This window comes from Schistocerca cancellata, chromosome 1 (genome assembly GCF_023864275.1).
Source record: "Schistocerca cancellata isolate TAMUIC-IGC-003103 chromosome 1, iqSchCanc2.1, whole genome shotgun sequence".
NCBI lineage: Eukaryota > Metazoa > Arthropoda > Insecta > Orthoptera > Acrididae > Schistocerca > Schistocerca cancellata.
Window position 1 is genome coordinate 315190295 of NC_064626.1, and position 24601 is coordinate 315214895.

Here is a 24601-nt window from a genome sequence, read left to right on the forward strand (position 1 = left end):
GTGCTGCCACCAAATGTCTGTGTATTTGTACTAGTTTTGTGAAAAATTAACATATGGGTCATGTTTTCAAGCACTGTGTTCATTATGCAATCCAGCGAGTGAAGCGTCGCTGTACACTAGCGCAATCAGCTTTGAGGAAGCGTGTAGCTGTGTGAGGAAGTATTTCAAGGGCGAAAGACATTCGCGCGCCAGTAAGGCACGACAAATAGCTCGTTATGTAAGCTGTCCTGTCTGATGTCAGAGCCATATAAATTTAGAGAGATGCAGTAGTTAGCACGCTAGGCTCGAATTCTCGAGTTTCAGGCCCGCGTCTGACCATCCTGATGTAGGTTTTTTGTCATTTTCCTAAATCGTGTAAGGCAAATGCCGGAAAGGTTCCTACGAAAGGGCACAGCGGCTTTCCTTCCGCATCGTTCCCTAATTCCAGCTTGTGCTCCGCCTTTAATGCGTTAGACACTAATCTCCTACAAATCTAGACAGAGGAGCGAGAGAACGCAGCTTGACAGCGGGCAGTTCTTGTTTACTCGTTACGAAACAAACGAGCAGAGTCAAAAACTTTTTAATCGACACATCTAAAAACAATCAATAATCATCCTTCAATGCGGCACATAGCTGGAGATCTTGGTTCTAGAAGTCTGCATTTGGTTGCTCAGAAGAAATTCCATCTCGAAAATAACCTCGGCACAGTGGCGGAAATAATTGAAACGTTATGGTTTCTTCATAAGAGAAAATACACAGTCCATTCACATTAATTCAGTCGCCGCCTATGTTCGATGTAACGTGTAATAACCACCCACAGATGACAGCTGACGATACTAACAGCGTCCGACGATGCGGGAAACGGTGCAGTCCAACAATGTGGGTGCGAAGCGATTTATCTCACTTCGAAAAGGCCATTATCATAGGCTTTCGTTTCAGGAGTGGAAGCACTTCCGAAACGACTAAGTCTATAAACCGTTCACGTGCTGCCGGGGGCCGCTGTGGCCGAGCGGTTCTAGGCGCTTCACTCCGCAACAGCGCTGCTACTGCGGTCGCAGTTTCGAATCCTACCTCGAGGATGTATGTGTCTGATGTCCTTAGGTTAGTTAGTTTTAAGTAGTTCTAAGTCTAGGGGACTGATGACCTCCAATGTTAAGTCCCATAGTGCTTAGAGCCATTTGAACCATTTTTTTGCTACCATGGTTAAAGCATACCGTGGCAAAATGGAGCTATCCAAAACCAGCACCGAGTCGGCCCATAGATGACAGGGGTGAACGACAGTGTCTGGGACGCGTAACGGCTGAGTAGTTGATCGCCCAGATGAACCAATAGCTTCATGACAACGAACGTTCCACGAACATTGCCGTGTACGGGCCTCCGCTGCAGGCACCTGGTATGTGTAACCATGCTGACTGCTCTTCATCGGCAACGAAAGCTAGAATTTGCACGCCAGTACCGCAACCGGAAGTCTAGGACAGGTGACTTTATCAGGTGAATCACATTTTACACTCCATTGGGCAGATGGCTGTTGGGTTTACGGTGTGGAACATCTGGAAGAAACCCAGCACAATCGTCGGATGGACCCAGATTGGAGGGTATTCCCTGGCTGATCTCGTCATTCTGAAAGTCTAGGACAGGTGGCTTTTCCAGGTGAATCACATTTTACACTCCATTGGGCAGATGGCCGTTGGGTTTATGGTGTGGAACATGTGGAAGAAACCCAGCACAATCGTCTGAAGGACCCAGATCAGAGGGTATTCCCCGACTGAACTCATCATTCTGGAAGTCTAGGACAGGTGGCTTTTTCAGGTGAATCACATTTTACACTCCATTGGGCAGATGGCCGTTGGATTTATGGTGTGGTTCAAATGGTTCAGAGCACTATGGGACTTAACATCTGTGGTCATCAGTCCCCTAGAACTTAGAACTACTTAAACCTAACTAACCTAAGGACATCTCACACATCCATGCCCGAGGCAGGATTTGAACCTGCGACCGTAGCAGTCGCGCGGTTCCGGATTGAGCGCCTAGAACTTATGGTGTGGAACATCTGGAAGAAACCCAGCACAATCGTCGGAAGGACCCAGATCGGAGGGTATTCCCTGGCTGACCTCGTCATTCTGGAAGTCTGGGACAGGTGGCTTTTCCAGGTGAATCACATTTTACACTCCATTGGGCAGATGGCCATTGGGTTTACGGTGTGGAAAATCTGGAAGCAACCCAGCACAATCGTCGGGAGGACCCAGATCGAAGGGTATTCCCTGGCTGAACTCATCATTCTGGAAGTCTAGGACAGGTGGCTTTTTCAGGTGAATCACATTTTACACTCCATTGGGCAGATGGCCGTTGGTTTTACGGTGTGGAATATCTGGAAGAAACCCAGCACAATCGTCTGAAGGACTCAGATCAGAGGGTATTCCCTGGCTGATCTCGTCATTCTGGATGTCTAGGACAGGTGGCTTTTTCAGGTAAATCACATTTTACACTCCATTGGGCAGATGGCCGTTGGGTTTATGGTGTGGAACATCTGGAAGAAACCCAGCACAATCGTTGGAAGGACCCAGATCAGAGGGTATTCCCTGACTGATATCGTCATTCTGAAAGTCTAGGACAGGTGGCTTTTCCAGGTGAATCACATTTTACACTCCATTGGGCAGATGGCCATTGGGTTTACGGTGTGGAAAATCTGGAAGCAACCCAGCACAATCGTCGAGAGGACCCAGATCGGAGGGTATTCCCTGGCTGAACTCATCATTCTGGAAGTCTAGGACAGGTGGCTTTTTCAGGTGAATCACATTTTACACTCCATTGGGCAGATGGCCGTTGGTTTTACGGTGTGGAACATCTGGAAGAAACCCAGCACAATCGTCTGAAGGACCCAGATCAGAGGGTATTCCCTGACTGATCTCGTCATTCTGGATGTCTAGGACAGGCGGCTTTTTCAGGTGAATCACATTTTACACTCCATTGGGCAGATGGCCTTTGGGTTTATGGTGTGGAACATCTGGAAGAAACCCAGCACAATCGTTGGAAGGACCCAGATCAGAGGGTATTCCCTGGCTGATCTCTTCATTCTGGAAGGCACAATGGATCAACAGAAGTATGCTTCTACCTTTCGAGACAATATCCACCCCTACATGCGATCCGTTTTACCTCGGCACAGTGGCATCTACCAGTAGGACAATGCAGCGTGACGCCCACCTCGCAGGGCACTGGGGTGAGTTTACCGTACTGCACTGGCACCATCTCCACACATTTAAACCCAAACAAGAATCTGCGTGGCCATTTCGATCGGTCTGTCCGCGATATGGAGCCTCGATCGACAAATCTAGGGCACCTGGTGACGGCGCTGGCGTCACAATCGCTCCGTATCCCCGTCTACAACTTCCCCTCCTGTTCGCCTCACAGCGGCCCGCGCTGCGAAATAAGGTTATTCACGCTATTGATAGGTGGTCGCAGAAATATGACTGGACAATGTGACAAGAAGTAAACAGATACTATATGGGGCGGTGGGAGGGGGAGGGCAGAGTACGATGTGTAACATAGTCCTGTGCTGAAAGAACTGGATGTCGTTGTGGTGTAGAAATGCTCCTTTCGATAGCTGTTTGCTGCCTGTCGTCTTTACGTCCTCCCGTAACTTTTTGGGGACAGTTCGGTGGTATTCTTCTATGAATGTTTGCCGCTTAACGTCATAACCTAGCAACACAAAATATACTCAGCATCAACTTGCCAGATAGCCATCCCCCTTTCTCTGTGGCGGTACACCACTGCTTGCCGTGCAATCGTCAGTGTTAATTAGCCGACTATGGCCCGACACAACTACAACTTTTCCGTTGTTGCCTCGAGTAGGCGGCACTTTTTTATGGGTGTAAGATGTTGCGAACACCAGTGGGCAGCGACTTTTGTCAGGTTTGAGAAGTAAAAGCTTGAACTGGGGTATGGTCAAATGATGGCAGTGGAGGGATGGATATTTATTCTGACGAGGATAATTTGATTCTGATCTATTAATTAAAGACTTTTACAGAATAGATTAAGCTCTCAAGGGTGACTGGCAAGTTACGTGCAGACGTTGCTCGGGTTGCCGGAAGGCGTCTTCACCATCCTGCCTGCGGATGATCGGACACGGCAGAATCTCCAACGGTAATTCGCCCTTGAACGCACTTTCATTGATAGGTCAGGCTATTTAAAAATATCTACTCTTCAATCAAAACATTTACTTCGAATGCACAGAGAGAACTTAAATCTAATAATCACTATATCGGAGAGTACTATTTAAGAACGGGCCCTAATATCACAGATGCAACGGGCCCTCAAAACTCAGCAGTAAATTTAATTAAAGCTAGTCAGCCAATTTAAAGCTGAAATAATAACTTTACCAACCAAATTCTGAAAAGAATAACTTAACTGTCAGTTATTAGATAACTTTAAAAAAAAAACTGCCTTGCCATTCTAGTAACAAAGCCAAGTGGGAACCTCCGAGAAGGAAATGGAATAAGCTACTGTACAAAAAGACTATTCAAATAAGACCTTAGGTCTATTTAAAGTATAACAAAACATCAAGGTGATAACGATAACTTCAGAAGGTAACGGCCTTAAGGTGGAATGACAGGATGGCGGTCAAAAAACTCGAAAGTTTTTTATTACGGTATTCGAATGTACACACATTGAAGAATTATTGCCCAAAACATTACGCGCGAACTCAAAAAAGTAACGATTCTGAAAGCGGTTGAAGCCAAGAGTGCACGACACGCCTCGGCGTAAGAGAACTGGTTGTGACAAGTCATATCGATGGCATCGCCTCTATTTTTACCGGTTTGAGTAAACCGGATTTGTTGGAGCGTTGTTTGGCCGGTCTTTCTCAAAATGTGAATGCCCTAAAAGTAACATCCAGCAGAAGCTAAGTTATCAACATTGCTTCAAATTTGGCCTTATGTCTATACATTGTAGGTCATACTTAATAATCCACGTGTCATTAATGCACGTGGCAAATGCTCTTGAAATCGAAATCGGCGATGGAACGCGCCGATTCTGTGAAGATACAGACCCCGGCGGCGATGCGCTCAGCGACGAGAAGGGCTTCGAGGTCGAAAATAAGACCTTTTCAGGTCAAAGTAGCCGGAGCGATAGTTATTATGGACCAGGCATCGATGGTAAGATTCAAGCTTTGTCCCTTTTCTTTCTATGACAAATACTTGCCAAACTTTATACGCGTTTTTCTCAAAACCATGTATTTCGACATGGTTGTCGTCGCCCACGCTACAATTCTCATACGATTTTAATGATTTTTGGTCTCCCTTGAAGAAAATTGAATTCTCTTCGATTCACCGTAGCCGATTTTTTTATGTCGATGTTTAGTTTTCATCCTATTTTAATGATTTTTGGTCTTCCTTGAAGTAAACTGAATTCTCTTCTATTCACCGTAGCCGATTTTTTTATGTTGATGTTTAGTATTTTTTTCGGCCAAAAAAAAGGATCCAAAAATGGTCATTTATTCAAATATCTACAATTTCGCCAAAAAATTTTTGCAGCTCTCTACGATGAACTACAATTACATCTGTAAAGATCAGGATGATAAGTTAATTTCAGGTTTCAGTTAACCACAACAGGAATTACAGCGACAACCGCCGATCTACTTCCTTTCAGATTTGCCTCGGGAAAATCCCAATTACACAGTGAAGATATTAATATTTTCCAATAAGAAAATACCAATAAAAATTTCAACGTATGTGACATTCGTTGAAGCAAACCCCGTTTGCCTACTGCATTCCAGGACGGAGAAAGAAAATTCTGATTTTGAGCAATATTTTTGTCCGTCACCCCGTCGTTCCCCCTGAAGACCGCGCCGCACAGAATTGCTCGGTCGACACTGCGCACCGCCAGCGTAATGCGGTGACCCAGCAGATCCACAGGCTGCTTAAGGTACGTTCACACCTGTGCGCCTTGCGGTTAGTCACCGTGCGGCTGTAGCTTGCTCAACACGCAAGTAGAGCCACGCGTATAGGTGCATGCCTCTTCCCCAACATGTGCGTGGGAGTGATTCCATTCACACCAGCGTGTGGGGCAAGCTACAGCCGCGCTGGGACGAGCCCTAAGGCACACCGGTGTAAACGCACCTTTAGTATAACACGTCGGCCTCCCCGCCTTGGCTAAGTACATCACACAGCAGTAAGTTTTCACGTGTGTGGCGCCCAGCCCCCGAGCACACCGCTGAATAATCAGACCAGTTATGTGTTGTGGGTTAACCACCCATCAATGCGACCGTATCACCATACCCAGATTGTAACTTTCTTTTAAAAAGATTATTTCTTTTCGATTACGTTGAATGAATGTCTGATCTGTGGAATGAGTACTGAACTCAAATTGTCGTGTTGCTTGATGTAAGTGCAAGTGGTGTGCTTACTCTGTGTTATTGTTAGCAAAACTTTACACGAATTGATTGGGCAATGCAACTCCCAATACCAGTAAAAAAAATACAGTCAGTGCAAAATACATTCAGCCCCTTAGGCACTGAATCATCTGACCCTGTTAAAAACTGATAACATTGGTCCCTGTGCACATAAAAATAAATTAATTTATCTTACCTCTAGAGCAGCAACGGTGGGAACGCGATATATTCTGGTCTCTCATTAAAAAAATACATACAGGCCCAGCAGTGTGCAATGCTGGTCATAATACTTGAAATGCACATGAAGTTCTTTTGGCTGATCAACGAGAACATTTAAGAAATTCCAACTTCTTTGAAAAAATATATGACCTGGACAGGGTAGCGGTACTGATTGTGGTGAATCGCTAGCACTGAGTTTTTTGCAAAATTATATTGCAAGTTAAGTTTGTCTTTTCAAAAACATCTGTCAATTGAAGTCACATTACCCACAATTGATTCACATACGAGATTTAAAGAGCAAGTATTACCTAACTTCAATAATCTAACATAAATGCAAATCATCAAATTAAATAAGCTGTGTTAACAAATCTTAGAAACATTACAAAGTGAAATATCTAACTAGTCTTTTTATCGAAACTGTTCAAATGGCTCTAAGCACTATGGGACTTAACGTCTGAGGTCATCAGACCCCTAGACTTAGCACTACTTAAACCTAACTAACCTAAGGACAGCACACACATCCATGCCCGAGGTAGGACTGCCACAGTGACATTTCTTCCTATGAATCTCACGTTATTAACACTGCTGAAGATTTCAGGCGTAACAGATCACTTTTCCGAAAACTGTCGCTTGCAGTTGATGGATCAAGATACATCACAGGAACTTCACCGAAAGCAATTCCAAACACTTCCTTTCGCGAGAGAAAGGAAAGGAGCTAATGACATCAGCTACATCGGATTTAGTGCTGAATCGGCGGGGTCGAGTGAAAATGTGTGCCAGATCGGGATTCGAACCTCGGATATCATGCTTACTTGGCAGTTGCCGTAAGCACTGCGCTACGCACCCACATTGTTCGTCGCCAGTGGGCGTTACTATCTCGGCACGGTCCCCGAGCGAACCACGCTCCCCTCCAGGGTCAACTGTCCGTAGTTCCTGTCCATGTCCTTCACGCTCGCTAATTTTAAATTCTCGCTGTAGTTCGAACATAAATGTGCATCCGCACTAAAGAGTGTGGATTTCTTGGCCATCAACTCGAAACAATTACATTCGGACATATCCGAAAGAACAGACATCACACATATAACTTTTTTTTTAATTTGTTCGCCACACATACTATTAATAGACGATAAGGACAACGTTATTTCAATATACAGTGGAAAACATTCGTGTAGTACTCGTCTACGGACATGAGTAGTTGCCGGCCGGAGTGGCCTAGGGGTTGTAGGCGCTACAGTCTGGAACCGCGCGACCGCTGCGGTCGCAGGTTCGAATCCTGCCTCGGGCATGGATGTGTCCGATCTCGCTAGGTTAGTTAGGTTTAAGTAGTTCTAAGTTCTAGGGGACTGATGACCTCAGACGTTAAATCGCATAGTGCTTAGAGCCATTTGAACCGTGTCGATAAAAAGACTAGTTAGATATTTCACTTTGTAATGTTTCTAAGATTTGTTAACACAGCTATATTTAATTTGATAATTTGCATTTATGTTAGATTAATGAAGTTAGATAATACTTGCTCTTTAAATCTCATTGTATGTGAATCAATTGTGGGTAATGTGACTTCAATTGACAGATGTTAAGTCTCATAATGCTCAGAGCCATTTGAACCATTTTTTGAACATGAGTAGTTAAATGAAACAACAAAAATCGGGTTTCCTACACAGGTCGTGACGCTAGCCGCTGTGCTACCGTTACGAATGAACTATTTGCGCGCTGAAGTGCACATAAAATTCCTCGAAAACTTTGACCGTCGTTTTCTCAGAGACGGTAGACACGGTGGAGTACATGCTACGAATGTCGATATCTTTAAAAATGTCGGGAGTCCGATGTATCAATATTCAAAAAAACCTCTTTATCGGCATTCAGAATATTAAGAGTAATATCGATATATCGACATGTAGACAGAATAAATATCGACGTATTGGCGAATAAAACAAAGGCTGCACATTGTAAATATACTGCCAGTTTTGGAGCTGTATATTTAAGTGTTGATTTATTATTAGATGTTTTGTTCACCAACAAGCTAGCAACCTGCCTATCCCCCTTAGAGCAAGAATTGAAAGGAACACGATATATGTTCATGCTTGGCGATAACCACTTTGTTCAAATGGTTCAAATGGCTCTAAGCACTATGGGACTTAACAGCTGAGGTCATCAGTCCCCTAGACTTATAACTACTTAAACCTAACCAACCTGAGGACATCACACACATCCATGCCCGAGGCAGGATTTGAACCTGCGAGCATAGAAGCAGCGCGGTTCCGTACTGAAGCGCCTAGAACCGGCCGGTTACCACTTTGTTAACAATGGTAAATGCATATAAGTAGCCCAATAAAAGGTGTCCAATGGGTCTGTCGTTCGGTTTCATTACGTATCAGACTTCTTCGGAACACTTCATGTCAAGTTCCCCGGCTTTTTTTCTCTCTCTCTCTTTTCTGCCAACGCCAGCGACCTAGCAGTTGCAGTGTCAACATTTCGTGGCGATGTTACACGTTCCAGTTTGTGTTGGTAGCGCCGAGCGCCGATTACGTCACCATTCCCCCCCCACACGTTTCCGCCCAATGTAAAGACCAGTCTTGCCATTTAGGTTTTTGTTCATCGTTTTTAGCAACTGTTTTTGAAGAATGCCGATGTGGAGAAACAGCACACTAGCTGAGTTAAAAATTGTTTTTTTAGCGCAACTAGTGTGTTATATTTCTTCACATAGGAAATTTTGTTATCCCCTTCACACCGGAACCACACCCCCACCCCCCTTACCAACCAGTGCCACTTATACTTGATTCACACAGTCAAAGAGAGGGACCGGACATGATGGAAGCTCAAAGTGTAATAGGACTTTTTCACACAGTGAAGTAAAATTATGTTCTACTACAATTTCAAGTATTTACCGAAAATTGCTAAAAAAAAGTAATATAAAATAAAAAACATCTGCACTCGATATTGATATTGATGTATCGATGCAGTTTGATGGAAAAGTGGCCTACATATATCAATAGCTTTTTCGGAACACATCGATATATCGATTTTTAATCAACAGCTCTAGCATCTACGTATAAGCTGAGACATGTATTCGCTTATTTAGGCCCTTCTTCCAACGGAGTGAAGTTTCTGGGAAATCAGGTTATAGCACTTGCTATCTTCTCCTCTCCAGTAAATTAAAAACACCACTAGCAACTTCGCTGACAACGGAGTAACGATCTACAAACACATCAGCGAACACATGGAACCAACAGGACAACTCAACGGCACACTACACTGGCCTCTTCCATCACTGTGGCGAAAGAACTAAAAATATCAAGCAACGGCGGTTAAGCTACACAAACAATGAAACCTTTTACCATCTACTATTAAATTACGACCACGTCTTGCGGAATCAAACAGAATACGTACAAGGACTACGGCAAATGTCAAAACTCGACATCCCCACCGTAGAGCCTCTGTACAACGCTGCTATCGGAATCACTGGCGGCACGGCACGGAGAGCCTCCCAGACAACGCCCCATGCACCGTAAGCACTCCGGATGTCGCCAGCACCCCTCTATAGCGGTCGGCGAAACAAGCAGAGGAATTACTCAATCTGTGGTTAGCCGTCCGGGGAGGCCGAGCGGTTCTAGGCCCTACAGTTTGGAACCGCGCGACCGCTACGGTCGCAGGTTCGAATCGTGCCTCGAGCATGGATGTGTGTGATGTCCTTAGATTAGTTAGGTTTAAGTAGTTCTAAGTTCTAGGGGACTGATGACCTCAGAAGTCAAGTCCCATAGTGCTCAGAGCCATTCGAACCAATCTGTGGTTACAGCGCGAATTCAGGAGTGCGAGAGAGGAAAGAAACCGGCAGAACTGTCGAAAACTGATCCACGACTGATTTTCGTTTTCTTAGCTATCGCCTGGATTATTTTATGCCGATCTCGTAACTCCAGAGTCCGCACTTCTCGATTCTGCATAGAGAGTTTGCTGCTTATCTCATGGCCATTTAGACTGGTATGTCCACACTGGAAGTACTGTGCCACGTGACGGTGCACTCTTGCCCTTCACTAGGAGCTACTCAGCACGCAGTGTTGTCCCCTTCCAAACGCAGAAAGTGAATTGCCGCACTGTTCTCCGCTTTTGCAACGTGTTGCAACATTTTGTTTTGTCTTTTCTAGCGAAGCGATAGGATACTGTGCAGCGGGGTTTTCAATGTGTACCAGGGCTGCAGTCATGAATCTGCAAACAAACAAAAATTCTAGCCTATATGTAACTTTATAAAAGTTGAGTTTCTCCTGCTATAAGATGTGTAAATAACTTAAGGAAACGCAGCAGGGTGACGTATGATTATGTATGGAGACGTCAACCAACTGCATTGCTGTAAAGTTATTTGAAAAAATAACTTTGTACTTTCGAGATAATAATTAAACCTTTATGTTCCATGCAGTCCATGTTCATATGTATTACGTTTCCATAACCTGTACTGTGGAAATGCACGCATTGTGCTTACTTCCCATATGTTCATTTTTTACGGAAACTTTTGTTCCCTTTGTTACAGCTGTTCATCTTCTCGTACCAGGAAGCAGAGCCAGGCGTGTACGACTGTTGGGCGACGTTCCAAGTGCCTTGGGGTGAAAGGGCCTACGTCACATGGTACGTTGCCCACTTTATGCATTCCCAACAGCACTCTTTATTTTCTAACCATTGTCCTTTGCGTAAGTTAGTTTAAGTTATATTAAGTAATGTGTAAGCCTAGAGACCAACGACCTCAGCAGATTGGTCCCATAAGATCTTACCAGAAATTTCCAAATTTCCAGAATGGTTCATTTCAAAACCTGTCGTATTGAATTCCACCGTTACAACACCAAATATCAGATCAGGCATGAATATGTTAGGGCGTCACCATCCTACGATATCCTCTATAAATTACACACAAAAAATGGTGGTTCAACCAAAACACTAACGTTTTGCAAAAAAATGGTTCAAATGGCTCTGAGCACTATGGGACTTAGTTGCTGACGTAATCAGTCCCCTAGAACTTAGAACTACTTAAACCTAACTAACCTAAGGACATCACACACATCCATACCCGAGGCAGGATTCGAACCTGCGACCGTAGCGGTCTCGCGGCTCCAGACTGTAGCGCCTGAAACCGCTCGGCCACTCCGGCCGGGTAACTAACGTTTTGCAGCAACACCAGATAAAGTAAGTGTAAAGAGGGGCATAGGCATGTAAAAAATTGAGTAACCATACTTGTAGAAAATACCGTTAATAAATATCTAAATTACATCTCGAGTTATTAGCTTTTATGTTATCATTAGGTTGGTGCACCAGTTGGCAGCTGACAGCTTTTTCCCACATGTGTAATAAACATAACAGATACAAATAACAGTCTTTAGTGATCAATAATATGTTCTCCTTCAATGTACAACAGTCTGCCAGGGCTGGGTAACCTTCCGATTCCGCGACTCTAGAAATTACGTGGTTTTGAGGCGAAGAACGCGTCGTTCCATGTTCGGAGCGCATTTTTTTTTCCAGGAATGAAATTCCTTGAAGGTTGACGAAATAAATCTCGGGTGAACAGCCTGGTATGAGTGTGCATAGGACACAATACTTCGGCAATCGACCACGTTGCCATCATCAGGTGCGCTGATTACTGACCGACGGTGGACCGGCGCCATGTATATGTAGGACAATCTCCCTCCCGCTCCTCCCTCAGGCGCTTCCTATGAGTCGGTGCGGTCCGCGCCCCGCGCGCGGTCCAGGTACAGCGTCCGTTCTCCCGCCGCCTGGGCGCTGCGTCCTAGGTCTTCTCGTTCAGGAGGGTCTGCCGGCACCGCTCTCGTTATTCCTCCCTCCTCCCCCGAAGTCCTTTTTCTTCATAATCTGGGTGATCGTGGGTTCCCACGCCTTGTTAAGGATGTAACCGCTGCCATGATTTAGTTGTGGCTCCCTTACTCTGATCCCTATGGCTTCTTTGATGACACAGTCCCAGTATTTGGAAGTCTGTGTCAGGACGTTGGTTTGGTCATAATACGTGCTGTGGAGTTCCGACAGGCAATGCTCAGCTATTTCAGACTTACTGGGCTGTTGCAGTCTAGTGTGCCGTTGATGTTCTCGGCGTCTATCCTCAACGGTACGAATGGTCTGCCCTATGTATACACTACCGCATTGGCAAGGTATCTGATAAACACCTGACTTACGTAGACCAAGGTTGTCAAATGGTTCAAATGGCTCTGAGCACTATGGGACTTAACTTCTGAGGTCATCAGTCCCCCAGAACTTAGAACTACTTGAACCTAACTAACCTAAGGACATCACACACATCCATGCCCGAGGCAGGATTCGAACCTGCGACCGTAGCAGTCGCGCGGTTCCGGACTGAGCGCCTAGAACCGCGAGACCAGCGCGGCCGGCACCAAGGTTGTCATTGATACTACCAAGAAGGCTCTTGGTTTTACTTGGGGGACGGAAGATGGTTTTCACTTGGTGTTTACGTAAAATGCGTCCAATTTTTCCGGATAAGGCCCCACAAAACGGCCGCCTCCTCCTGAGTTTCATCCTCAGTTTCCGCCGGTGCTGCAGGTGTGGCATGTGGAGCCTTCCGAATTTGTCATTCCTTGTAACCGTTCCTCCGAAACATGGTCTTCAGATGGTCCAATTCTTGTTGGAGGCTCTCCCTGTCATAGATGGTGTGAGCTATGTGTACAAGAGTTTTGAACACGCCATTCTTTTGTGCCGGGTGGTGGCACCTAACCGCATGTAGGTACACACCGGTGTGCGTCTTCTTCCTACACACGCTGTGGCCCAAAGTGCCGTCAGCTCGTCTTCTAATCAAAACATCTAGGAAAGGGAGTATCTCATCCGTTTCGATCTCCATGATGAATTTAATATTCTCGTGTCTGGAGTTGAGAAGTGTGAGAAAGTCTGCCAGTCTATCTCTTCCATGTGGCCAGATAACGAAGGTATCATCCACATATCTAAAGAAACAGGTGAGTTTTAGATGTGCTGGTTCAAGAGCTTCCTCCTCGAAATGTTCCATGTAGGAACCTTGAAGGTTGTTCGACAGAGAGCGGAAAAGGAGAATATATGAGGGCGTAAAATCAGGTGAATAAGGTGGGTGCGGAATAACTCCCCAACCCATCTCCTGCATGCTGTTTTGCCTGTCTAGTAGAATACTGGTGGGCGTTATCGTGAGGTAGCATCACTTCACGCTGTCTTCCTGGTCGTTTTCCATGGATTGCTTCTGCGTGGCGTCTCAGTTGTCGACAGTAAATATCAACAGTGATGGTTACACCTCACTGGAAGTAATTCCTAATCTATATCGTCGCTATTCCACCAAATGAATAACATTATCTTTTGTGGATGCGCGCAAGTCTTTGTACGGGAGTTGCTGCTTTGTTTCTGCTCAACCATTCCATCCTTTTCCTTATGTTAGCATAAAGACACAATTTCTCCTAACGATACAGGACCGGAATCGTCGGTGTTGTTCACGACCCAATCGACGACGAGCAGCCAGAAATGCACATACACTATGTGATCAAAAGTATCCGGACGACCGCCAGAAACATACGGTTTCCATATTAGGTGCATTGTGCTCCCACCTACTGCCAGGTACTCCGTATCAGCGACCTCAGAAGTCATTAGACATCGTGAGAGAGCAGAATGGTGCGCTCTGTGGAACTCAACAGACTTCGAACGTGGTCAGGTGATTGGGTGTCACTTGTGCCATACGTCTTTACGCGAGATTTCCACACTCCTAAACATTCCTATGTCCACTGTTTCCGATGTGATAGTGAAGTGGAAACGTGAAGGGACACTTACAGCACAAAAGCGTACAGGCCGACCTAATCTGTTGACTGACAGAGACCGCCGACAGTAGAAGACGGTCGTAATGTCTAATAGGCAGACATCTATCCAGACATTCATACAGGAATTCCAAACTGCATCAGGATCCACTGCAGTGCTATGACAATTAGGCGCCGCCGGTGTGGCCGTGCGTTTCTAGGCGCTTCAGTCTGGAACCGCGTGACCGCTACGGTCGCAGATTCGAATCCTGCCTCGGGCATGGATGTGTGTGATGTCCTTAGGTTAGTTAGGTTTAAGTAGTTCTAAGTTCTACGGGACTGATGACCACAGATGTTAAGTCCCATAGTGCTCAGAGCCATTTGACAATTAGGCGGGACGTGAGAAATTTGTATTTCAGGGTCGAGCGGTTGCTCCTAAGCTACACGTCACGCCGGTAAATGCCAAACGACGCCTCGCTTGGTGTAAGGAGCGTAAACACTGGACGATTCAACAGTGGAAAAACGTGGTGTGGAGTAACGAATCACGGTACACAATGTGGCGATCCGATGGCAGGGTGGGGATATTGTAAATGCCCGGTAAACGTCATCTGCCAGCGTGTGTATCGCCAACAGTAAAATTCGGAAGCGGTAGTGTTATGGTCTGATCGTGTTATTCATGGATGGGGCTTGCACCCCTTGTTGTTTTGCGTGCCACTATCACAGCAAAGGCCTAAATTGATGTTTAAAGCACCTTCTTGCTTCCCATTGTTGAAGAGCAATTCGGGGACGGCGATTGCATGTTTCAACATGATCGACCACCTGTTCGTAACACACGGCCTGTGGCGGAGTGGTTACACGACAACATCCCTGCAATGGACTAGCCTGGTCAGAGTCCTGACGTGAATCCTTTAGAACACGTTTGCGATGTTTTGGCACGCCAAGTTCGTGCCAGGCCTCACGACCAGTGCAGCACTCCGTGAAGAAAGGGCTGCCATTCCGCAAGAAATCTTCTAGCACCTAATTGAACTTATGCCTGCGAGAGTGAAAGCTGTCATGAAGGCTAAGAGTGAGCCAACATCATACTGAATTCCAGCATTACGAACTTTTAAGTCATTTTCATCCATGTGCCCGGATACTTTTGTTCACTTAGTGTATGGCCATCCGCTGAATTTTGTGAGTTTGACTTAGAGCTCGTTGTACCCATACACCCTATGTTTTAACTTCCTCGATTGCATGCAAATGTGGCACCTGGCGGAATGATCACAGTTCATCACATTATCCACTTCTCGAGTAAACTGACGTGGATCATTGTGGATTAACTCGTTTAAACGACCTTCATCAAACCCCGAAGATCTTCCTGAGCGTGGAGAGTCACTAACGCCAAGTCGATTCTCCTTAAAACCAGAAAAACATTTTCTTGCGTTGCTCTGGCCCATGTCATTATACCCATACACGGCGCAAATGTTTGTAGTTGCCTCCGATGCTGTCACCCCTCTGTTGAACTCACACAGAAGAATATGTCGGAAATGTTCCGATTTCTCCACTTGGCACTCGATTTTCTAGAGTCTACAACTCCACTCACTATCTAGAAATGACAAACTATAACAAGTAAAATCAGATATCAACAGTGAACTACAAATAAAAAATGACAATCGGTAGATAATCCCATAGCAATTGGCGTATCAACATGCAAAACAAAGTGGTTCAAATGGCTCTGAGCACTATGGGAGTTAACATCTGAGGTCATCAATCCCCTAGAACTTAGAACTACGTAAACCTAACCAGCCTAAGGACATCACACACATCCATGCCCGAGGCAGGATTCGAACCTGAGACCGTAGCGGTCGCGCGGTTCCAGACTGTAGCGCCTGGAAACCGCTCGGTCACCCGGCCGGCCCGCTGTCAGTTATGCAGCACGTACTATGCACAAACATTTTAATAGCTTTGTGAGTAATTCCGCAAGCCAATTACACACATAGACACACACAAGAAGAAAAGCGTATTATTGACCAATAACAATGAGTCGTACATAGTGTCAGCGCTACTAGAGCTCACAGTACTTCGTTTTGAATCCAGGTCTTGTCTAGTCGTGGAAAAGAGATGTGCTAACATATCGATCACTTAAATTATTAATATGTGAATACACGATAACGACCAGATAGCGGAGGGTTGGCGATAACACTGCAGAATGAGCTCAGGTACACACGTCCGGGACAGACACGCGAACTAGAATTTCTATGTGGAAAGTTTTACTTGCAACTGTGGCGCACAATCTACTGAGTTTAATTGCGAATACTGATGTAGCGTTGGATGATAAACGGACTAATAAAATAATGTTCATGACCCTAAGTTAGAAACTTGCTTAGCTATGACATTATTGAGCAGACGTCGAGCAATAGGAGTAGTAGTAGTAGTAGTTGTTGTTGTTGTTGTTGTTGTTCCAGCCTTCAGTCTGGAGACTAGTTTTTTGCAGCTCTCCGTGCTACTTTATCCTCTGCATAGCTGCCGCAAGCTAAGTCCGTGTGAACCTGCCTACCGTATTCAAGCCTTCGTCTCCGTCTACAATTTTTACCTCAACTTATTTCCTTCACCAAACTGACAATTGCTCGTTGCCTCAGGATGTAACCTAAGTTCGATTCTTCCATTTCAGTAAGTTGTGCCATAAATTGCTTCTTTCCCCAGTTCGATTCAGTATCTTCCCATTGTCGTACGACCGACCTATCTAATCTTCAGCATTCTCCTGTAGTACCACATTTCAAAAATATCTACGGCTTACTTATCGTTCTCGTTTCGGTACCATACCGGGCTACACTCCAGAAAAACACATTCGGTACAGACTTCCAGACACACAAACTTATATTAGATATTAAAAAATTCCTCTTTTCCAGAAATGCTTTTCTTGGTATTGGCAGTCTGCACTTTATATCCTCTCTGCTTCGGCCATCATCAGTTATTTAGATGCCTCAGTTGATTCTCTCATCATCGCCTGATTTAATTCGACTACTTTCCATTACCCTTGCTTTACTTTTGCTGATGTTCATCTTATAAGTTGTTTTCAAGACATGTGCCATTCCATTCAACTGCTCTTCAAAATTCTTTGCAGCACCTGACAGAAAACCGAGCGAGGTGGCGCAGTGGTTAGCACACTGGACTCACATTCGGGAGGACGACGGTTCAATCCCGTCTCCGGCCATCCTGATTTAGGTTTTCCGTGATTTCCCTAAATCTCTTCAGGCAAATGGCGGGATGGTTCCTTTGAAAGGGCACGGCCGATTTCCTTCCCCATCCTTCCCTCCCCCGAGCTTGCGCTACGTCTCTAATGACCTCGTTGTCGACGGGACGTTAAACACTAGTCTCCTCTCCTCCTCCTCCTGACAGAAATACAAGGACAAACCGTACAATTTTTATTTGTCCTCCCTGAACTTTAATTCCCTTTCCAAAAATCACCTTGGACTTCTTCGTGTATTGTTCTATGTACAAACTGAAAATTTTCGGGGATAGGCTATAACCGTGTCTCACTTCATTTTCAACTACGACTTCCTTTTATGTCTTCCGACTCTTATAATTGCAGTCTGGTATTTTTACAAGCTGCAGATAACCTTTTAATCCCTGTATTTTATCGCTGCTTTCTTCAAAATTTCAAAGACTGCTGTCCATTCCACGTTACCGAAAGCTACTTCTAAATGTAAAACTGTTACAAATTCTGTTCTGCCTTGGTTCAGTCTCTCTTTTAGGATAAGTCGTTGGGTCAGTATTGCCTCAGTATGTTCTCACATTTCCCCGGAATTGAAACTGATCTTCTCCGAGGTCGGATTCACCAATTTTTTCAGTCTACTTTAAATAATTCAGTCGTATTTTACAGCATGACTAATTAAATTCATTGCTCGGTAGTATTCACACTTGTCGGCAACGCCTTCTTTGTAAATGGAATTATTACGTTCTTCTAGAAGTTTGTGGATATATCGCCCTGTCTCACATGTGCTGCACATCAGGTGAAACCATTTGTCATGGCCGGTTCTCCGAAAGATTTCAATAATTTTACGGGTATGTTGTCTATTTAAAAGGCCTTGTTTCTACTTAGGTCTTTCAGTGCTCTGTTGAACTCTTCTCGCAGTAACACACGAGGGGGGTATCCAAAAAAACGTAATTATTTTTTAAAAGCTATATATTTTCAAATTGTAAATAAAAACAACCTCATCCTCTTCAAAATAGTCTCCACTGCCACTAATATTTTGTCCCACTGCTGCTTCCATAAGTTCGAAACAGTTTTTGTTGTCTTTAGAAATGGATGACAGCTACGCCCTCATTTTTCCTTGATCTCTTCACCGTTGTCAAATCGGTGTCGTTTCATGCCCTTCTCGTGAGTAGAAATAAGAAAAAGTCACACGGAACCAGGTCAGGCGAGTAAGGTGCGTGGGGCAGCGGAACCATGCCGGTTTTAGCGAAAAACTCTCTAACAAGTAAGAGAGGTGCAGATGCATTGTCGTGGTGGAAGACCCAGTCTCGCGTCTGCCACAAATCGGGTCTTTTTTGACGAACACTGCTGCGCAATCTTCCTACAACTTCCAAATAAAACATTTGATTAAGGTATGATCTTGGGGAAGAAACTCTCAATGAACTACGCCCTTGACATCAAAAAAGCAAATCAGCATTGTTTCGATGTTTGATTTGACTTGACGACATCTTATTGAACGGCGTGACGATGGTGTCTTCCATTGGCTTGACTGTTGCTTTGTTTCTGGGTCGGCCCGCATCTCGTGGTCGTGCGGTAGCGTTCTCGCTTCCCACGCCCGGGTTCCCGGGTTCGATTCCCGGCGGGGTCAGGGATTTTCTCTGCCTCGTGATGGCTGGGTGTTGTGTGCTGTCCTTAGGTTAGTTAGGTTTAAGTAGTTCTAAGTTCTAGGGGACTTATGACCACAGCAGTTGAGTCCCATAGTGCTCAGAGCCATTTGAACCATTTTTTCTGGGTCGTAGCCATAACACCATGTCTCATCACCAGTGATGACATTTGACAGAAAATCTGGATCAGTTTCAAGCTGTTGTTTCAAAGCAGGACATGTTTCAATTCGACGTTCCTTTTGACTGTCAGTCAGAACCCGATGAACAAACTTGGCAGCAACCCTTTTCATTCCAAAATCTTCTGTTAAAATTCGCTGGACCGAACTCCGAGATAACCCACTAACCTCTGACTGTTGATCAGTTGTCTGTCGACGGTCTGTGAACACAAGCTCTTGAATTTTTCCAATATTTTCGTCGAATCGGGCAGTTGATGGAGTCCAGAACGAAGTTTGTCATCCATTGACAATTCGTAAACTTGAGTTTTTCCCATAGAATCATCACGGTAAGCTATTTTCAACGTTAAAATAGTTTCAGCAGCGTTTTTACCTAGCAGAAAACAAAATTTCAGAGCTGCACGTTGTTCATGTAAACTAGCCGCGATAAAAAACGAAACAGGAACAAAACAGCGCTAAAAAAACAATCATTGCAGATGAACAGAACAAGCCAGGTGGACAACGAATGCGGCACGGACATGCAATGAGTTGCGCTTTACACGCCTAGTAGCAGAAATGCATGCTACACAAGCTCCACCCGCGGCAATGTTATTCCAGTTTTTTTTTTTTTTTTTTTTGCCTCCCTCGTATCCCCCATCCATTCTTCACTAAGTTCCTCTTCTATTTCAATAATATAACCCTCGTTTGTTTCTCTTATAAGGACTCTCTACACATTCCTTCCACGTTTCAGCTTTCCCTTCTTTGTTTAGTACTGGCTTGCCCCTTGAGGGTGTGGTAGAGATGCGTCGAAGATAATTCACATAGTTTGACCCAGCAGTGGGGGCAGACTATTGGACTTCTGGGAGCATCTCACATCCGATCACGATAACATCAGTTTCACCACGGAGTGCGACAACAGAGACTGTATATTATTTTTGAGTACACGACGTTTACTGCACGAGTCTCTAGCTAACTACCCTTATTACTCCCTTGTGGCAGGTTTTTGGTCCACAGAATCCTGATTCTCAGGGCCCTTGTATCCGTGATGAAAGTCTTCTGGACGACATAGTACACGTACAAGCCGTCTTCACTAGAAACGGATATTGATAACATCAGATTTAGAAAGTTTTACAAGATGGCAAGGGGCATGTCGCAGCGGAATATCATCAACCAAATGGATTCTGTATTGACGTTGATTTGTTGCACCCAATGTATTAGTAAATGCGATGGAGAGTTGGAAAATAAGTTTCCCCTGTCGACTGTGGGCAGAGTTGTGTGATATGGGCGAAAGACGACATGGCAGGTGAACACGCACGTGCAAGACACCGATACACCATTGGGTAGAGGTCGACCGCAATCAAGCAGATGGCGCTGTCGCAGTATATGCGCAAAGCAGAGGCCAGCCGCTCAGTCTTTTCCCGGAGCTATGGAGAGAAGGTGCGTTTTGGAGTCGTGCTCAAAGGCGTAAGTGAGAGCTGTTATCCGCTATGAGCTGGCACGTGGAGTATCAGGCAGAGAAATTCATAACTGGCTTGTTGAGTTGTATGTATCAGATGTGATGCCGAGGCAAGTGATGCGGAGATGGTGCCAGCAATTCAGTGATGGACGTCAACGTGCAGGACATAAAGAGACCTGGAAGGGCCCCCACGACCACTACAGATGCAAATGTCAGGAAGGTGGATGACATGATTAAAGCGAACCGGCATTTCACCATCGATGGAGTAGCGGCAGAACTTGGAATCGGACATGAGCGAGCTCACAAGATCATCCACGACATTCTTCGATACAGGAAGGTGTCAGCACGATGGGTGCCCCGCCAACTGACCCCGAAACACATGGAACGACGCATGGCGTTCAGCTTGGAACAGCTCGTGCTGAATCTGGCAATGACCTTCTGTTTCGGATTGTGATGGGGATGACACTTGGGTCCTCCATTACACGCCCGAATCGAAGCCGCATCCATGGAGAGGAAACATCCGTCATCACCTGTCCGAAAGAAGTTCAAAAGCACTCTGTCCGTAGGTAAAGTGCTACTCACCGTTTTCTGGGACACCAATGGAGTTTTGCTGCTGGACTTTCTGGAGGATGCAACCATCAATGCTGCGCGGAACAGTGCCACTCTGTCAAAACTGAAAGAGGTGATTCGGAAAAAGCGGTCTGGCCTTCTCGGATCTGGCGTTCTGCTGTCGGATGACAATGCGGGACCACACACGGCGACGGCAACGCAAAACCAGATTGTAACTCTTGGTTGGGAGCGCCTACACCATCCGCCTTACAGTCCGGATCTCGCACCAAGTGACTTCCATCTGTTTCCTGCTTTGAAGAAGATTCCCGGCGGAAGGCGCTTTAGCAGCAGAGCTGATGTAAAACAACATTTCTTCCATAGGCAACGCCCAGATTTTTTCCTGGAAGGCTTTTTGTAGCTTATAAAGCGGTATGACTAATGTCTCAATGTACTTGGAAATTATGTATAAAAATAAAGATATGTCTTATCTTTAATGTCTCATTCTTTTTTTTTTTTTCTTTCACACACAACTCTGACCACAGTCGACAGGGCAAACTTATTTTCCAACTCCCCCACGTACATCGGGAAACTGTTTTGAAACCTTCATTAACTGTTCAATGACCACTATTAGTGAGACTAAGTTCAAATTCTGACTGCCCTGTTTTTACGGAATTGATATTTTTAATGAGATGACAAGAACAAAGTGCTAATTTCTCAGATGGGCAAAAGTTGCTGCAACAACCACAAAAAGCTGAGAGGTATGTCAAAATCTATGGTTTGCTTTCCCTTATTGAAAATACGTAATTTTTCTTTTTAATTGCCTGACTCACAATGAAAGATTAAGTGAAAGTGTTGTTCCATTTACATATCAATAACGCAGCTCTTCTGGTGATTGTGAAGGAACGACTTGATAAAATTCTGTGCTATCGTGCTAAATACACTGACGAAACAAAAATCGCAGCACCAAGAAGGAGTTATGAGACATAAACGAAAGTCGTTAGACGTGTTGTATTCAAACTGCGCGACAGTCGCGTAAGTGTGCCATTATGAGCATGTTCGCTTTACATACACGATATAACGGTCGTGAGCGTTAGTTACCTTTAGGACTGGACGTGGTGAGTTAATCTTAGTCAAGAATGCCGTTAAGGCGAAAAAGACGCCATCATCAACACCGTACTGAATTTGGAAGAGAAGCTCGATTTTCCTCCTGTAATATTCCAGCAAGACTTGGGAGGAATGTAGCTGCTGTATATGATTCTCAGCAGCGGCAGTCACGAAAATGTACGATCACAAGAAGACCGTTCTCCGGACGGCCATATGGCGCTAACGAGAGGGAAGACCATCGTATTTTATGTGTGCCTTCGGCGTATCTTACTGCATTTGCAGTAGCAATTTGAGCAGTAGTTGGCACCACAGTGACGTAACGAAACGTTACAAATCGGTTACTTCAAGGACAGCTCCGAGCCCTGCAGCGTGCATTCCACTGAGCCCAAAGCACAGTCATTTGTAAGTTCATTAGTGTCAAGCGAGAGCTCATGAGTGGACAGGGTGGAGATCCGTTGTTTTCTGATGAGAAGTGGTTCTGCCTCGATATCAGAGACGGCCGTGTGTTGGTTAGGAGGAAGGCAGTCGAGAGCCTGAAAGCAACCTCTCTGCATGCAAGGCGCACTAGAGTTATGGGCTGGGGTGCGACTTCGTATGGCAGCAGGAGTACTCTTGTGGCCATCCCACGCATCCTGACCGCAAAATTGTACGTCACTCTGGTGATTCGAGCTGTTGTGCTGCCATTCACGAAAAGCATCAAATGGGCTGTTTTCCAACAGGATAACGCTTGTCCACATACCGCTGTTGTAACACAACATGCTCTACAGAGTGTCGACATGTTGCCTTGGCCTGCTTGATCATCAGATCTGTCTCCTATCGCGTACATATGGGGCATCTTCGGACGACAACTCATCGTCATACACAAACAGCGTTAATCGTCCCTATATTAACCGACCAAGTGCAACAGGCATGGGACTGCATCCCACAACCTGGCATCCGGCAGCTGTACAACGCAATGCAACCACGTTTGCATGCTTGCATTCGTCATTCTGACGGTTACATCAGTTAATAATGTGCCAGCATCTCACATTTGCAATGACTTGTCTCGGATCCGTGGTCTTACTAGGTTAATCTCTTAAATATGTTACCTAGACAAATGTATTCCCGAAATTTCATTATTCTTCCTTAATTATTTTCGGTGTTGCGATTTGTTTCCGTGAGTATATTATCAGGCGCTGTAGAAGGACTGCGCATCCAATGTCGACAGAACACTCACCATTGACGGCCGCACAAATTTGTGGCGACTGTGCACTGTTTATCATCAATGATTCCATGAATTACAATAACATTAAGATACTAAACCGAGCCTCATCAGTTTCGAATTCTGTAGTGAAGAAATCAGTGGAAATACAACTAGGAGAGAATCTAAGAACTTCCACTTAGAGAGTTCTCTTATACCACGCCTTCACTCTCACAGAAATTTCTTAAGCCTCTGTATCCAGGTCTGATACCTGCCCCTCGATTTAAATGACGAACCAGCTCACAAAACCACAGTGAATTTTCAGCTTCCACTGAATATCTCTGTGTTTTTTTTTTCTACTTTCAAACATACGTTTTATCTGTGACATACTGATATACCAGCTATTTCATATGTGACACACAGGCATTGAAATCTACTAAACAGAGTTGAGCGACGTGTATTACCGTCTCCAGTAAAAATGAGGCAGGCATTCGCATTGTATCCTCTGGTCTACGCTACACAGACGTGCACTGTTATCGGGTGTTCCACTTTTAAGGTACGACATGAGGAAGTACTTATTTCGATTTATTTTACTATAGAAGACGATGGCAGGCTATTTTACACGATGCTCTAATCATGGCATTCAAAACCCACTTACCCACACTGGTTTGTTCAATCTGAAGATATCTCGTATTAGGCGGAACGCGTGTCATGAATTAATAAAGCAATAAAATCAATTCTGCAACCAAGACTATTGTTTGCCATACATCCGCCGTCATCGTCCACAAGAACCGGTTATTTGATCCCACGGTTCTACGTCACCGCCAGTATCATTGATCATAAACTGTGTTCTGCCTACTTCGAGTGGTATAGAAAAATGGCTGCAAGATTTTCGGCCACAAAAGAGGATTTAATGATTTCACGGGAACACGCCGGAAAAATGATAGAACAGTCTATTATCGAGGAAAACCTCTGGATTCACAAGGCTTC

General features: G+C 44.9%; 1 protein-coding gene across 1 annotated transcript in view; it reads left to right on the forward strand.

Moving 5' to 3' along the window:
- LOC126173466 (vasopressin V2 receptor-like) overlaps window positions 1-24601 on the forward strand; it is a 218578-nt gene that overhangs the window by 155741 nt on the left and 38236 nt on the right. Inside the window, exon 4 of the mRNA XM_049920961.1 lies at window positions 11103-11197. Coding sequence (XP_049776918.1) covers window positions 11103-11197 — 95 coding nt within the window. The remainder of the gene's footprint in view (window positions 1-11102; window positions 11198-24601) is intronic.